This window comes from Sinohyriopsis cumingii, chromosome 13, assembly GCF_028554795.1.
Source record: "Sinohyriopsis cumingii isolate HCF-2022 chromosome 13, ASM2855479v2, whole genome shotgun sequence".
NCBI lineage: Eukaryota > Metazoa > Mollusca > Bivalvia > Unionida > Unionidae > Sinohyriopsis > Sinohyriopsis cumingii.
In genome coordinates, this window is record NC_142973.1 from 3403594 (window position 1) to 3418897 (window position 15304).

The window sequence follows — 15304 nt, forward strand, 5'->3', positions numbered from 1 at the left end:
AACGGATACGGTGCATATCCTTATCAACGGATACGGTGCATATCCCTATCAACGGAATGTTAATATATCCTCCCATTGTAATATCTTAAAGCGTAATATTTTATTTAAAATCCTGAATACAAAAAAATAAGTCGAATGGTATAAATAAGATGAAGCATGTCGCCGATTTATTTTTGTGTTTTATTTTAAGAATGGATTTGTTACACTCTTATTGTAAATAACTTTCAAAACATAACGGACATTATTCAAGTCCAAATGTATCATCTTGCACATCCCAAAGAGGATTACACACACACACACACACGGTATATATATATATATATATATATATATATATATATATATATATATATATATATATATATATATATATATATATATATATATATATATATATATATATATATATATATATATATATATATATATATATATATATATATATATATATAGTCACGACTTTGCAAATTATAACTACTAAGATAGCAATGATGCAAGAACTCACTAGCGGTTGTATATTCCGAGAAAAGAACGCGTGTGAAGATGTGATTATGAACAGGGAAGTTCGTATTTTGTTTTGTTTTGGTATTTATTTCGCACTAAATGATTTTAGGGTTTGTGCAATGAAAGATTGTTTGAGAAAAATACAAAATTTTAATTATTCTTTAAATTGCACATGAAAGTATAAATATACAATATTTTAACGTTCTTTTATTTTTGGAAATCAAAATTAAATGAAAATTAAGAAATGGTGCCTTTTTCAGCGCATCTTTATACATAATAATTGTAGCTTGATGGTAACATTATTGGGCATTTTTAAAGGGAAAGAAAACAACACTACAGGAAATGATATTAAAGAAAATATAATTATATGCAAATAAGGATGAATAAATGTATTTTAAAAAAGTTACTGACCTTTTATTGGCATCGCCTTTTCCTCCAAAGTTGTGGTCATTTGGAATCACTAGCCCGATCGATATACCGAGATTTTGGTCCTTCCAGTACTTTCCTCGGGCTGTCAACCGCACGCAATCGTTCCACAATCTGCCAACAGGGAATTGCAAATTGTATCAAAAAGATATCACTCTCCTGTAGTTTGATATCAAAAGAGAATATGACTTCGGTAACATTACATGATATCCACCCACCGATCAGCACATCAGCACATGTAACAGTGGCACTGCCTGTGTGGAATCAAAATCCCTTGTCCTTCAATCACCGTTTTAAGTATTTCCCAAGCCGCTGCATTAACAAAGTGTTAACAAGAGTTACAACATGATTGACCATTAAGTGGCCAGTAAATGGGCTGTCATACAAGCACAGTGGTCAGTGATAAAACTGCTATTTTACCTTTATTGATAGTGTTGTAAAAGTCATCTCTCGGAACACCTTGTGGAGCAGTTAATTAGTGCTCTCTGATTAGACTTATCAGTGTGGGTCGAGTAGTAAGATTAAAATGACTTTTCTTATAACTACTTCATCCAGAGCTTTTATTAAATAGTGTATCCGACCATCCTGAAATTTCCCTAAGATTGTTGACATATATGTCCTCAAAGTAAGACAAAACAAGAAAAAGAAAAATGTTATCAGACAAATGTCTGATCACAATATAAAACACGGCCAGATAAATTATAATACAAAATATTTGTCACTGCAGCAAACTCGCAAAGAATCAACACGTTCAAAATCCTCTTGGCAGTTCAAGGGAGAGAATATACCATTTACCACTGCACACAAATGTAGATTGTGTCCTTCTGTAACAATTATACGGCAGATTTGCACATTGGTTGTCCTGCAAACCAATAATCCTTGTAATTAGGATCCAAATTTACGTACAGTTAATAATTAGATAAACAACACTTTTGATTACTGGAACTGAAATCCGTGATGGAAGGTCCACTATATCCAGCAAAGTGTGTTTCCACGCCACTGCTTTACCTGTGTGAGGCCAGGTATTTGTCAACTCACGGATAGTGCTTTCACCTACGGAATGATATAATTAACTGAAGGTAGGACACATACAAACTAGTATCGGGCCTTGCTATTGGGCGATGGATTAATTTACAGTTTTTAAACCGTCAATCAACCAAGCAGCGAATCGCCCGTATCGAAGAGACCCAATAGCTTAAGCTAGGCTTTTCAATAGGTTTTAAGTTACACAGGTAAATTTATATCTGAACTATCATGAAGAATCCTCATTCTCACTAGCAATGAGTGTATCCATTCCAGTAAACGAAAGATACACATTTCCCGACGACTGAAATATGCACTGAAATCTTTTCTCACACTTGTGACACAAATTAATAATGAACAATGTTGTTATGTCCTAACTGGTAGGTTCGATTTGCGAGTTCTATGGGATGTAAAAGCTAGCGCTAATATACCACATGACGCTGGTAGCAAATAACATTGAACGAGAAGTGCGTGTCATCTGCATAAAATTCATCGGCTGGTGTATGCAAAAATAAAAAAATTAAAAAAATTTGGGTGTACCATTTCAACCACCCAGATTCAAATGCTCTGAGGCAGATAGAACTATCTCGAAGCCGAACTCTAGAAGGTGAACGAAAAGAGCCGTCAGTTTTAGGAGCGGTCGAAGATAACAGAATATGTGGCGCAGTTTTCTGGCAGTCAGATTGTCCAATTCGCCAAAATGGGCGAGTTGCGATTAGGGATTAATAATGGGTTTCTTCCAATTGCTTCTAAATGGTTTCTAGACGAAACTGCTGATTATTCAAGTACCATGTTATCTTGTTTGCCTTCATGATCAATTTTGGGGTCAGATAGGTTAATGATTGCACTTTTTGTCATGAACATTTACTGGAAACAGGTAAATGTCAGTAAACAGCTGCAGGAATTGTTGCACTAAGGGAACTAACCTCATTTAAAATCTGTCATTTATTTTACTTGATATTTGAATTGTTTTAAAAGACCTAAAATCAATAATGTGATTTTCTTACAGATTTAGCTAAGAAGTTATCTAGTTTTTCAACAATTTTTGCTAAATGTTAACAGCACACAAATATAATTTTAAACAGAATTATTTTTGTTCGCTAAGCTTGATGTTGAGAAAAAGGAAAGCTGTGATTTTTTGTAGTACAATGTTTTCAAGATGTCTTAAATTATAACTATCCTTATTTCTAATCAAGTCCTGAATTAGATTTACTGGTTAACCTCATGCCTGGTCTCAAACAAATGTAGCTATTTTGTGCCAAAAGGTAGGTATTTTATATATAATTAAAAAAAACTTTTGTCTCGAAATGTATTTGTGACATTTACCAAAATGCCAGGAAACGATACGTTATGTAGATGTTCATGGATATGGTATGCAGTTCCATGGATATGGTATGCAGTTCCATGGATAAGGTACAAAACAAAGACACTGGTAGTACTGTGTGTACATTTTACCTTTCTAAACCTGACATACATAGCTGCCAACATGTTGAAATAGTCCAGAGATTGCAAGCTTTTTTTCTTACAAGAATATCGTTTTTTAATAAAGCACACAAATACGTTGCTTTTCCTTGTCGACCGATATACATTCAAATGGTAAGAATTTAAATATTTAAATAATTTACAAAACATACTTTCTTTTCATTGGAACGATAGAATGATTTAAAAGGATATTAATCTTTCGAGTTTGTTTAGGGGGTAGGGGTTGGCGGGTGTAAAATATAAATGAAATTACTAATAACTGCATTTTGAAAATGTCACAAAAACCTTACACTTAAATTGCAAAACTATTCCTGACTTTTCAAATACCAGACGTACAACAGATACGTAACTTTGATTTCTGGTATAACTTTGAGTTCTGGTATAACTTTGGGTACATCTCGGCACACATGTGTTACTCCAAGCGCTGTTATAGATAACGTCACACATATGGCTATTGATTACATGTCTCGATAAAAATGACTCGATATGGGCCCTAGGGAACTAGACCAAACCTACATATATTTATCACATTGACAATCATCAGACTTATATATATATATATATATATATATATATATATATATATATATATATATATATATATATATATATATATATATATATATATATATATATATATATATATATATATATATATATATATATATATATATATATATATATATATATATATATATATATATATATATATATATATATAGAAGCTAATACTTCGATGTTAACGCCTTTATAAAGAAATACCTAAGGGCATACAATTTGCATATTTTTCAACCGTTACAGTTTGCCATACAATAAAACTTAAGGATGATTATTACAGCAAGTCGTATTTTTTGACATCCGGTCATATCAATTTATCTTGTATAAAATTGTTTGTTTATGTATATAACATAAAGAACCATTTTGCAGTTATACAGATAAGGTTGCAGTTTCTTTTGTTTTCATTATAAACGTTTGCCAGTAAGTAAATTATATATTTAATAATGGGTTTCGCGTGCTCTTTAGGTATTCATATGATTTAAAAAAATGTATATAATTTTTTATAAACTATACCTCAAATGTGTATTTGAGATTTCAGCAAGTCCAAAACAAAATGTACTTGCGGAATAATAAATCCTTGAAATTTCCTTTTGCATGTAGGAAAAGCTTAAGCTAAAAAGTCGCAAGGACTTTTACTAAATGTAAATCCAGATTAGCTACCGGACAACGTAAAACTAGCAATTGTTATTTTATTGGTTTTATGACATTAGTTTGGTCGCCATTACACATATAAATTGACCACTCTCGCTCTTCGCTTCACAATCGCTGTTATATATATATATATATATATATATATATATATATATATATATATATATATATATATATATATATATATATATATATATATATATATATATATATATATATATATATATATATATATATTGCCTTCTAGCAAAGTGAATTAGGTAATACAGTTAGGATCATTCCGTAAAGGCAAAGTTTTGGCCTGTGGTTAGTAAAGGCCACAACTTGCTGATAAGGAACATCATGCATTACCTTAGAAAAAAAACAGAAAACAACAACAACAACAAAAACAAACAAAAACACACGTGTAAGGAAGCATGTAATGTTATTTCAACAAATTATCATAAACATTTAGCAAACAAACTGTCAATATAATTACAGTATTAAGAGATAAGAAAGTAATGTATTCTTATATGCATTAAAGACACACACACACACACAGACATATATATAAATAAATATATATATATATATATATATATATATATATATATATATATATATATATATATATATATATATATATATATATATATATATATATATATATATATATATATATATATATATATATATATATATATATATATATATATATATATATGTGTGTGTGTGTGTGTGTGTGTGTGATAATTTGATTTCTTTGGTCATGTTACCTATATGCAAAATGATTCAACTGATTAGTTGAAGAATTATTTAGTGAATACCACTAAGTAAAGATGTACCAAAAAAAATCCTAATTTTTTAAAAATTTGTGAACACATTCTGTATCATACGTTAAATTTTGGGGTTTTCACTTGAGTGAATTCTTCATTTGAATATAAATATCTAATGCGCAAATAATAATGAAAATTGTACCCTTGATGCCTGATTATTTTTTTTTAACTGTAAATAATCCAAAGGCAATATGGACATACAATAAGAGTTTAACAATTAATAACATTATGATGAATATACCACGCGGTTACCTTTTGAAAATGAAGTGTTTAAATGTTTATAATCAGATCAAATTGATAAAATATAGAATTGCACTGCACATACGGATGCATTTTAATGCTTTTGAAAAGGGAGCAATATGTGAATTTACAGACAAGTTCTTTTTACAATTGATTTTCCATTTCAAGTTGCGATTAAATTCTTGATGATTACGAGCAGTTATAAAATCTATCGAAATATAGTATGGCCATTTTTCTAATTTTATGTTAATTATATGCAATTTTAAATTTAGAAATCACACCTTTAATACGTATCTTTAAATGTATTATAACACATTCGAAGATTTGAATTTTGAACATTGAAACAATAATGCAATAAATTTTATATTAAAAAAATATCCTTTACCACCAAAACTGAAGAAAGAAATTTAAAATGACAGAGAACAGTTACCAGGTAATTATATCGTGTTTCAACTTACTGCAGATGTAATCTGTACATAGCCGCCAAATGAATCGATTCTGCCAATGTAATCTGTACATAGCCGCCAAATGAATCGATTCTGCAAATGTAATCTGTACATAGCCGCCAAAAGAATCAGTTCTACAAACGAGCAAGAAAGTCTAAGTTCTGTCTAAGATGTTGGTACGTTGCGTCTCCTACAGGAACCACGGCTTTAAATGTTTCACACTAGCCAGAGATTTAAATGTCTCAAATTAGCCAGAGAAGTTGCAGCGATGGAGAAAATGTGGCTCAAGTTTGGTGGTAAATATGCATTAGTTTTGGTCGAGCAAGTGTGGATAGAATACATTGTCGATGACGAGTCAAATGAGATGAACATTGAGTTAACTAGCGAACATAAATTTGTCAGGCAGAAATACCTTATTATGCTGATGTATACGTACGAAGAAACCACTCACCTTATGTTTTCTGGCACCTGGGATTTACTCCAAACCGAATGTCTTTAGAACTCTGCTGTACGTGTCCTTGTGTAAAAATAGTTGGTTTTCTAATCCAAAACCAGCAAGCGCCTATCGGGATGTAATCGAATGAAGTTTCAGCTACTGAAACAGAGTTAGGTAACCCGTCTCCATAGGTATCAATAACTGTTTGAGTATTACTTGTCAAATGAAAGGACTTCACAAAGAAGGAAGAAGATCTGATAGAACTGTAGACCTTGAGGTATTGAAGAGTCGTTGTTACACATGAGTTATCGCAATTAGTATTGCTATCATCGCCTGGGCATTCGTCCAAATCAGTGATCGAATAGTTCTTTCTCGCAGGATGATCCCAATTTCGTGGACGATTTCTTTTTCCACTACTTTGTTTTATTATAACGCCCAATTGAGAACGACACCTCAGTTGAGAAACTCTTTTTAACCGTGAAAGCACATGTTTATCAAATGGCCATTCGAGGGAAGGCTAGAGGCGGAGTTGCGGTGGCCCTCCACCAATCAATGTCAGCTAGTGGAGAGGCCCGAAGCTTCTTGTTGGATGGTGGACAAAGAGACAGAATCACTTTCTCTCCATGGGTGATAGTCAAGGCCTCATTAGGTGAAGCATGACGTCATATCAAAATTAATAATAAGCTTATTTACAGCCGATAGGTCTAGTGGAAGCTCGCAGATCGGTCAGAATAGAAATGTTAATTGAATAGCTATGGGCTTGGGGAAAATACCAGGAGAGCCAATCAAATCACGGCTCGCTCAGCAGCTCTGGAGATAGGAGGTGTGGAGTTGCTTATCCATAACAGTTGTCGATATGGAGGACGATTTTTGAAGAAACTCATAGAAAGTAGTTGTAAGCGTTATCGTAACACATCTAAAGAGTGATTAATTATGTTTTTGTCCCATATTCCGACTAGATGACTTGCTTGATACAACAGTCGGATTAACGTTTCAAGAGGCGAATATCTCAATGGAATTGATTGTCACTTTCGGAAATCAATAGGAAAAATGGCAGCAAAATGTTTGCATAGTACTTGGATGTTTTTGTTAACATGTCAAAGTACTCAAATTGTTCTTTATCATTTATTCCAGAAAAAAATCCATCATGACACCTTTCAAGATTTCGAATGGATCCGAGTTTATCTGAATGCGGTCAGCTTTAAATGGCTGCAGCTTGGGTAACTCAAAAGCAGGATACCTTTCTAGAAGAACAGTACAACGCAGATTTGATGCAACTTGAGCAAGACCAAATATGTGGGGCTGTGTAAATAGACCCTTGGGAAAAGACACTGAGGTGGTATCCGGTGCTTATATAATTGACAAGTTTCACAAAACAGCTATGTTTTCTTCAATTCATAAAGTGAAATATTTTCTGAAAAAGCAACGCTTCCATGATAAATTACAAATTTCTATCTTAAATACTCGTCTAAAGGTTATATAAAATGTTTGCTTTATTAATTTATTTTTTCATGCAATAGTAAGACTTTGCACCAAATGAATAATTTTGTTTCATTACTAAATTCATGTGACGCTACTCTGAAAACTGCACGTCACTCAAGTTTTATATAAAATAAATGCTTCTATTGACTGTTTACGCGTACATTTTAAACAATTTTATTTTTCAAGTTATAAATGAAAACTGCTTCTTTAGCATCAGCTTATGTATAAGTTGCTGTCATTTCCTCAAATTTGCAAAGGTGACGTCATGACACACGAGTCCAAATAAGTAGAATGTAAAGATGCTATTCATTTTCAAAATCTGAATAAAGCATTTTAGGAGCTGTCTTTGTCTCTCTTTCTTACTCTCAGTGTCAAATAATAACGTATACTATTTCGCTATTTGAAAGAAATTTTAATTTTCTCAATTTCCCCTGATCTACGCTGATTTAAAATTACAGTTTTAGCTAAATTCTTAAATTCCATCCCTAAAATAACAATCGAGGCGAGATGGAACAGTAAGGAGCGTGTAAGTTTTAATATGTCAATTTTTTATTGCCGAAAATATACTATTCCGTCTGCATTTTCCATCACTTGCTAATCTTAAGATTATACTCCGTTTGAAATTTGTACATTCTTAGTTATTATAATTCGCAATACCCGGTAAACTTATTTGATAGAGATTTGAAAATTGTTTTAGATTAAGTTTTAGTGTTAGTCTCGTGCTTGCGAACACAAAGATTAGAGTTTTCTCTCACAGGATAACGAAAACACGGTGAGCACAAGTCAATATTTCTAACCAAAAGTAGTCCATTTTTGAAGACAATCTGGCTTAAGTCGGATAACCAATCAAACTTTGAAAACATTCAAAATAAATATGAAAGAATTCTCACTCAAGTTTGGAGAGACCGAATTTCTTAACTTGTGCTTTTTGTGTTACTGTAACTTTCCTTAATATGAAAATTAAAAACATTTTGTCTTTGTAAGCAAACAAACGCCATCCTAATAAAAGTTGACTTCTTTATATCTATGGAGAGAAGCATCTTATCTTCGTGTTTCACCTCATTCAAGTAGGTTCCGTGTTTGTTTGTTTATTTATTTATTTATTTATTTATTTATTTATTTATTACTGGATTTTCAGATTAATAAGAAGGTTATACAATATTTTCTTACGTTAATTTCCGTTAAGCAAATGCCGAAATAAACAATCATGTATTATCACTCTTAGATTTTTATTTTCATGTCTTTTCTTTTCACATGTGTTTTACATTTGCCACTGAAGACATCTTGTTTTCTAAGTTTTTCTTGTTATTATCAGCACAATAGTATTGAAAGAAAATGGAGTACGAAATAAATTTATAGATGCTATCATGATTTACCTGTTTTGAATATTCGCCGTTACACTCAGTACATTTCAAGATTTGATGAAAATCAATGCAAAGTGGATTATTTGCAATATGCAGTTTCAGATATTGAAGCAATTACATTCCCGCTAACTTAAAATCCTTTGTCGGCTGAAGAAAAAAGTGAGAGAAGAAGTCTTCCCAGCATCTCAAGTGGATAGGGTACACTATATTAAAGTAACCCCAGTAGGGTGTTAAACAAGATCCCTATTTATCTGTGAAATTCATTAATATCTTGTTATCACCCTAAGCCGATTTATCCGATCTTGTGATGCTCTCTTTGGTTTTCACTGACCACGCGCTGTTGTGAAACCGACATGGATTACATCGGAATTGATTGGTAGTACTTGATTCCTGGAAGTGTTTGCATGGCTGTATCAAGAGATTATTTGTATCTGAGGATGTGTACCTAATAGTTAAATCATGGGATCCTCTCTCTCTCTCTCTCTCTCTCTCTCTCTCTTCAACAGGAAAAATAAATTGGTGTTATGTAAATGCTAGTTCATATCTAGGCATATTTCCATGTTATAAATTATTTTTAAATTTTTGTTTGATTATACTTACACCATATATAATTTATTAATGCGAAATACATTTTTAGTAGTTTTATGTATTACGTTCTTCTAAAATGTTTTGTCTATTTTTAATATATTTTTGCACGCATTTAATATTTTTTTCCATTTTCTTCTCCCGGAATATTTTACATAGATACGTAAATGAACCTTTTAAGATTAAAAAGACCACACAATATTGTCTACAGAAAATGTATTTGTTTTTGACACATTTGATGGAAGAGATATTGTGAATGTATTGTCGGGTAACATGTACTTTGTTAGCATAACACATCTGGACATATCTTTAACTAAATAATTACACCTAACCAAATGTACAATATATATATATAGGTATTTGTGTATGTGTGTGTGTGTGTGTGTGTTTGTGTGTGTGTGTGTGTGATATCTTTGAAGTGTGCAAATTTACTTCGTATGTCTACGGAGCAATATAAATTTCTCGTGCTGTATTGCAGATTGCAGACGGTTTGCACATTAGATTTATAGCTCTAAAATATTTTCGATTAATTTGCGATACTTGATTTCCAGCTTTGTTCAACTTCATTGTTTTTCACCAATACAAAATTTTGAAAATATATTCCTTAAAATATTAAAGATATATAGATGAAAAGTTGGAATTTATTTTGCTTTGTTGATGGAATAGCATGAAATCTTTGGTGTTTTCACCGATCCTGTCACGCTGTCTCGTTACATTATGTAATTGCAGCTTGTGTTTAAATAATTTATTGCTTCCCAATTCTGCTAGTTTGCTAAAAACAGAAGTAACACGTCTTATATTATGGACCAATTTAGAATATTGTTAGTGTCATTTATTAGCTGACATTATTTTTGTTTAATTCACAATCTTGTAATATTATATTAAGTATAAAATACATTTTGTAACGGAAAGGCGTAAAATACAAAGTAGAAATTACAGCATGTGATATGACGTGAAATACACAATAAAAATAAAATATGTAATAGAAGGTTGTGAAATACGCAATATAAAATACAGTTTGTAATTTTAAACACAGCCGATATGCATGTATATAAATTGTTTTTAAGAACGCGATGCACTGGTAATTGATGAAATCAATAACGAGAAAGGCGAAGACAAGAGAAGCGACGACGACGACGATGATGAATAAAACTCTAATCGATATATATATATATATATATATATATATATATATATATATATATATATATATATATATATATATATATATATATATATATATATATATATATATATATATATATATATATATATATATATATATATATATATATATATATATATATCTGTTCACTGAATATATTCCTCCTAAAGAATCATATACCCTCCGAGATTTCTTTCTTTCTTTTTGTTTTTCCTTAATTTATTTTATTTATTTATTGTGCACGGGAGTTTTATTGTTAAAGAAAGAAACATTTATATAAAGTAATTTAATTTTAAAAGGGTTGTTTAATTAATCGATAGAGCATATCGATGTATGTAGCACAACTTATCAGCTCTGTCCGGATTTGTATGGATATTTATATTTTTTTTTCAAACTGCTACCAGCACCGCTCGGAGAAAAAGTCTATAAAAGAGTGATAGCATATCGTAAAGAGAAATATTTAATCTAAAATATTAATATCCATATTGAATTTCATCATTAACTATACAAGGTATTTGGCCTATGTAATTTGATCTAATTAAAACTTCTAAAATAGTAAAACGTTTACAGCACTCTAATTAAACACTATCCGTGAACACAAAGTTGTCACCGAACACATAATTGATTGGTAGACTACTGTAACTGTCTTTCTTGGTACTATTTATTTGATAGAATATCCCACCATTAGCTATTAAATAACGAGGGTTCATACACTTGAAGATTTGTAATCGTATTCATCTAGTACTATATTAAATGCAAGTCCGATTATAATTCCATTTCATTTCATGCGTTTGAAAGAGAAGATGTGTGTGTGTGTGTGTGTGTGTGTGAGAGAGAGAGAGAGAGAGAGAGAGAGAGAGAGAGAGAGTGCATTGAACATCCATTAAAGTGGCAGTTTCATTTTGATTTCATATCGATCAATTCGAAGGCATTAAAATTATTATAAACAAAACCTGTAATAACTACATGTTCTCACAATATTACCACATTCAAATTAGAATGTGTTGTACAAGAAAAATGCATGCAATTTATACAGATAGAATGGTTGTTATATAACAACATGATGATGAACTTGCCTGAAATTTTACCAGGATGGAAATAGCATGAATAAACTATTGGTCGGGCTACCAAAAAATATGAAAATATTTCCAAAGACTGTTTGTCTAAACGTTTCACTAGAATTTTTGTTATGTAAGGAAGGAATTAAATTCTTGCATATCTCTTGGTATGGCATTAAACAAAACTATTTTAAATAAAATCAATCGCTAATATTAAACAAGTTTAATTAGTGTGTTACATTAACCAAAAAATAATGACTCTAAAATATTACTATATACAGAAGACCATACAATCATAGGTGTTATTTCAAATGCATGGTGCCTTTATTTTAAAGTTTCACTTCTAAAGCCACAGTGAACAATTTTTTTAAATAAAAAATAGTAGATCTAAATTTAAAATACCTTCTAATAGAAAATATTTGTTTCTATAAATTATGGTTCATTTTAACTGTTTAATAATAAGGGATATAATGTTTGGGAAATAATAAATGCATATTTTGTTTACATGTTTTTTTTGTGGTCAAAATCCTATACCATGATCAGTTAAAATGCGTCCATTTCAATGTCAACCGAGAATATTCCCATTTCAGTCTAATTTTTCTTCACAATGCCTTTTTACATTTCCAGTCAAATGAAGTCTTCAGTTAAAGTGGAATGTTTAATAAACTTCTAAAAAGTCGTCTACATTGTTTCATGTAGGCATTATTACACAACAAGTCATTATTAAGTTAATTAATAATAAATCAAACTGCAATTCGGCATCTTGAAAGGTAAACATAATACAACAATAATTGGCAAGAAGGAAGCATTATACCGTAAATCTTAATTTCAACTGATGAAACTCTTTTGCGGAAGGCCTTTGCCTTTACGAATCTGCTGAAGGTCTTTGGCTCTACGAGTCTGCGGAAGGTCTTTGCCACTACGAGGCGGCAGAAAGCCTTTGCTTCTACGCATTTGCGGAAGGCTTTTGTCTCTACAAACCATACCAGCCATATCTTTATCGTAAGCAGAAGAAGAAGAAGAAGAAGAAGAAGAAGAAGAAAAAAAAAAAAAGGATTTGTGCTAGTATTGATATAGCATACAATTTTATCTTGAACATTCATAATCCAAATATAAGGAAAGTTAAAGAATACGTGATATGTCAGATTTGAAGAGAACCAGATCCTATGTTTGAATGGTTTGTTACATTTGCTGCCGACTAACCAATCGCATATAATACACGAAACCAGACTTTGATCTGTAATTTATACCCTATAAAAAGTGCCTGCAAATATAAAATTTAATCCATTTCATTTTCCTCCGCTCGCACAGCTGCAAACAAATAACTAAAACGTCAGTTCGTTAGAGACATCTAAAAGCTCGGTCCATTTTGGGATATGTAACCATAGTTACCTAGTTATGCCGTTCTCTATTTGTTTTATATATTATGTTTGTTTTATATATTATTTCAAATGCATTGTACGTATTGCTAGGTAGCACATCGGTACTCTATAAGTACGTATATTTTGCCATCTGTATGTCTTTCCTTCTGTATACATTGAGGTTGTGTCCTTCTACATGTCTATTTATCAATGTATGGTCGCTATAACAGATTCCATCCAATTACTGATGCATAGAATCCATCCGATGATCAATATTAACACATTTTCTGAGCCGTGTTTGCAAACACCATGGCTTGCTGGAGCCTACCATAACCAATATCAATACCTCAGTCTACTTTTTTTTACCTATTATATTTCTGTCTTTAGTTTCTATGGTTGCTCTTTAGTTCCTATTGTTCTGTTATACTGTTTCCTTTGTATATTCGTATTTATTGTTAGTACCTGTACATCATATTTGTAAGAAGAAAAAAAATAATTCCGTGTTGAGAGAACGTGCAAGCTATGCTATTTCTTTAAATGCTGTGACGTGTTTGTCAAACGTTACTGAAGATTCGTTGCCAAGAATTCTTGTTAATGTAATAGATCACTGCTGAACCGGAATCATTTCTCAGATTTCCTCTCTCGTTTATATCCGTTTGTCTCAATGAACAGGCCTTTAGCTATTTGGAAAACTCTTCGTTCAATGCTTTGGAAAACTTCGTTCAATACTTTGGAAAACGTTCAACATTTCGTATTATGTCTCGTCCAAGATGCAACTCTATCTATATTAATTTTTTCTTATAAATGTCCTAATCAAGTCCATGTCACCGTAATTGGCATAAAGCATAATCAATAAAAATGAATGCAAATCAAATGAGAAAATCAGATCAAGGAAACGGTTTATAGCACATAATTCGGAAATCCGTGTCCGCTGACCAAAATGGACAGTAGTTGAAGAAGGGAGGATTGTGCAAGAATCTTTCTCGAGATTTGCGGGAAACGTAATTTATGGCTGTATTTTTTCCCCAGCTGATGTGCTCGTCTGAACAGTTTAACAGTACCCATTTTCTTTCCTTTAATCTTGATAGAAAAACATATATGTGTATAAACGCAAGTACTACTGGGCTACTTTTAAAAAATACTTCCTGATACTAAATATTCCTGAGTATATTTAGTGTCGTCTTACACGTTGATATGTGTGTGTGTGTGTGTGTGTGTGTGTGTGTGTGTGATTTGGATTTTAACGTAGCTTTAACACGTTAAAATTTAACCATTTTTCAGTCATATCGCTACGATGTCTGCAGTGTGGCAGTTTATAGTGATGCCTAGCACTGGGGCATCATGCCGCAGACATGTAGCATGATGTCCCCAACCAGTCACATTATCCTGACACCAGGCCAACCAATCAAAAGACTAACCTCTTAAAGCTGAGCGCCTAGCGAGGCAGCTGTTAGTACCATTTTTTTTGTAAGTATTTGGTATCACTGGGCCGGGGATAGAACCCACGACCTCTCGCATCCGAGGCGGACGCTCTAACCATTAGGTTACCAGAGCGGTTACTCGTTGATATAATAAAATCTAGTTTTTTATATTTACAATTTTTTTAAAAAGAAATTTGACAGATAGAACTACAATTATATGCGCTATCGCCGTCACTTTCTGGATAAGATTTGTCGACAGACAAGACGCACAATATTGTTATTAGCCA

At 31.8% G+C, this 15304-nt stretch overlaps 1 protein-coding gene across 2 annotated transcripts in view; it reads right to left on the bottom strand.

Annotated features, from left to right (window-relative positions):
• LOC149784855 (paired box protein Pax-6-like) overlaps positions 1-6888 on the bottom strand; it is a 66818-nt gene extending 59930 nt beyond the window's left edge. The window contains exons 1-2 of one of the 2 annotated variants that reach the window (XM_089978429.1): positions 6597-6888; positions 916-1044 (exon numbers count right to left, since the gene is read on the bottom strand). In XM_089978429.1, coding sequence (XP_089834555.1) covers positions 916-955 — 40 coding nt within the window. In that variant the 5' untranslated portion in view covers positions 956-1044; positions 6597-6888. Of the gene's footprint in view, positions 1-915; positions 1964-6596 lie in introns of those variants that run through there. The other variant, XM_089978430.1, reaches the window with a different exon arrangement.
• Positions 6889-15304: the final 8416 nt, after the last annotated feature.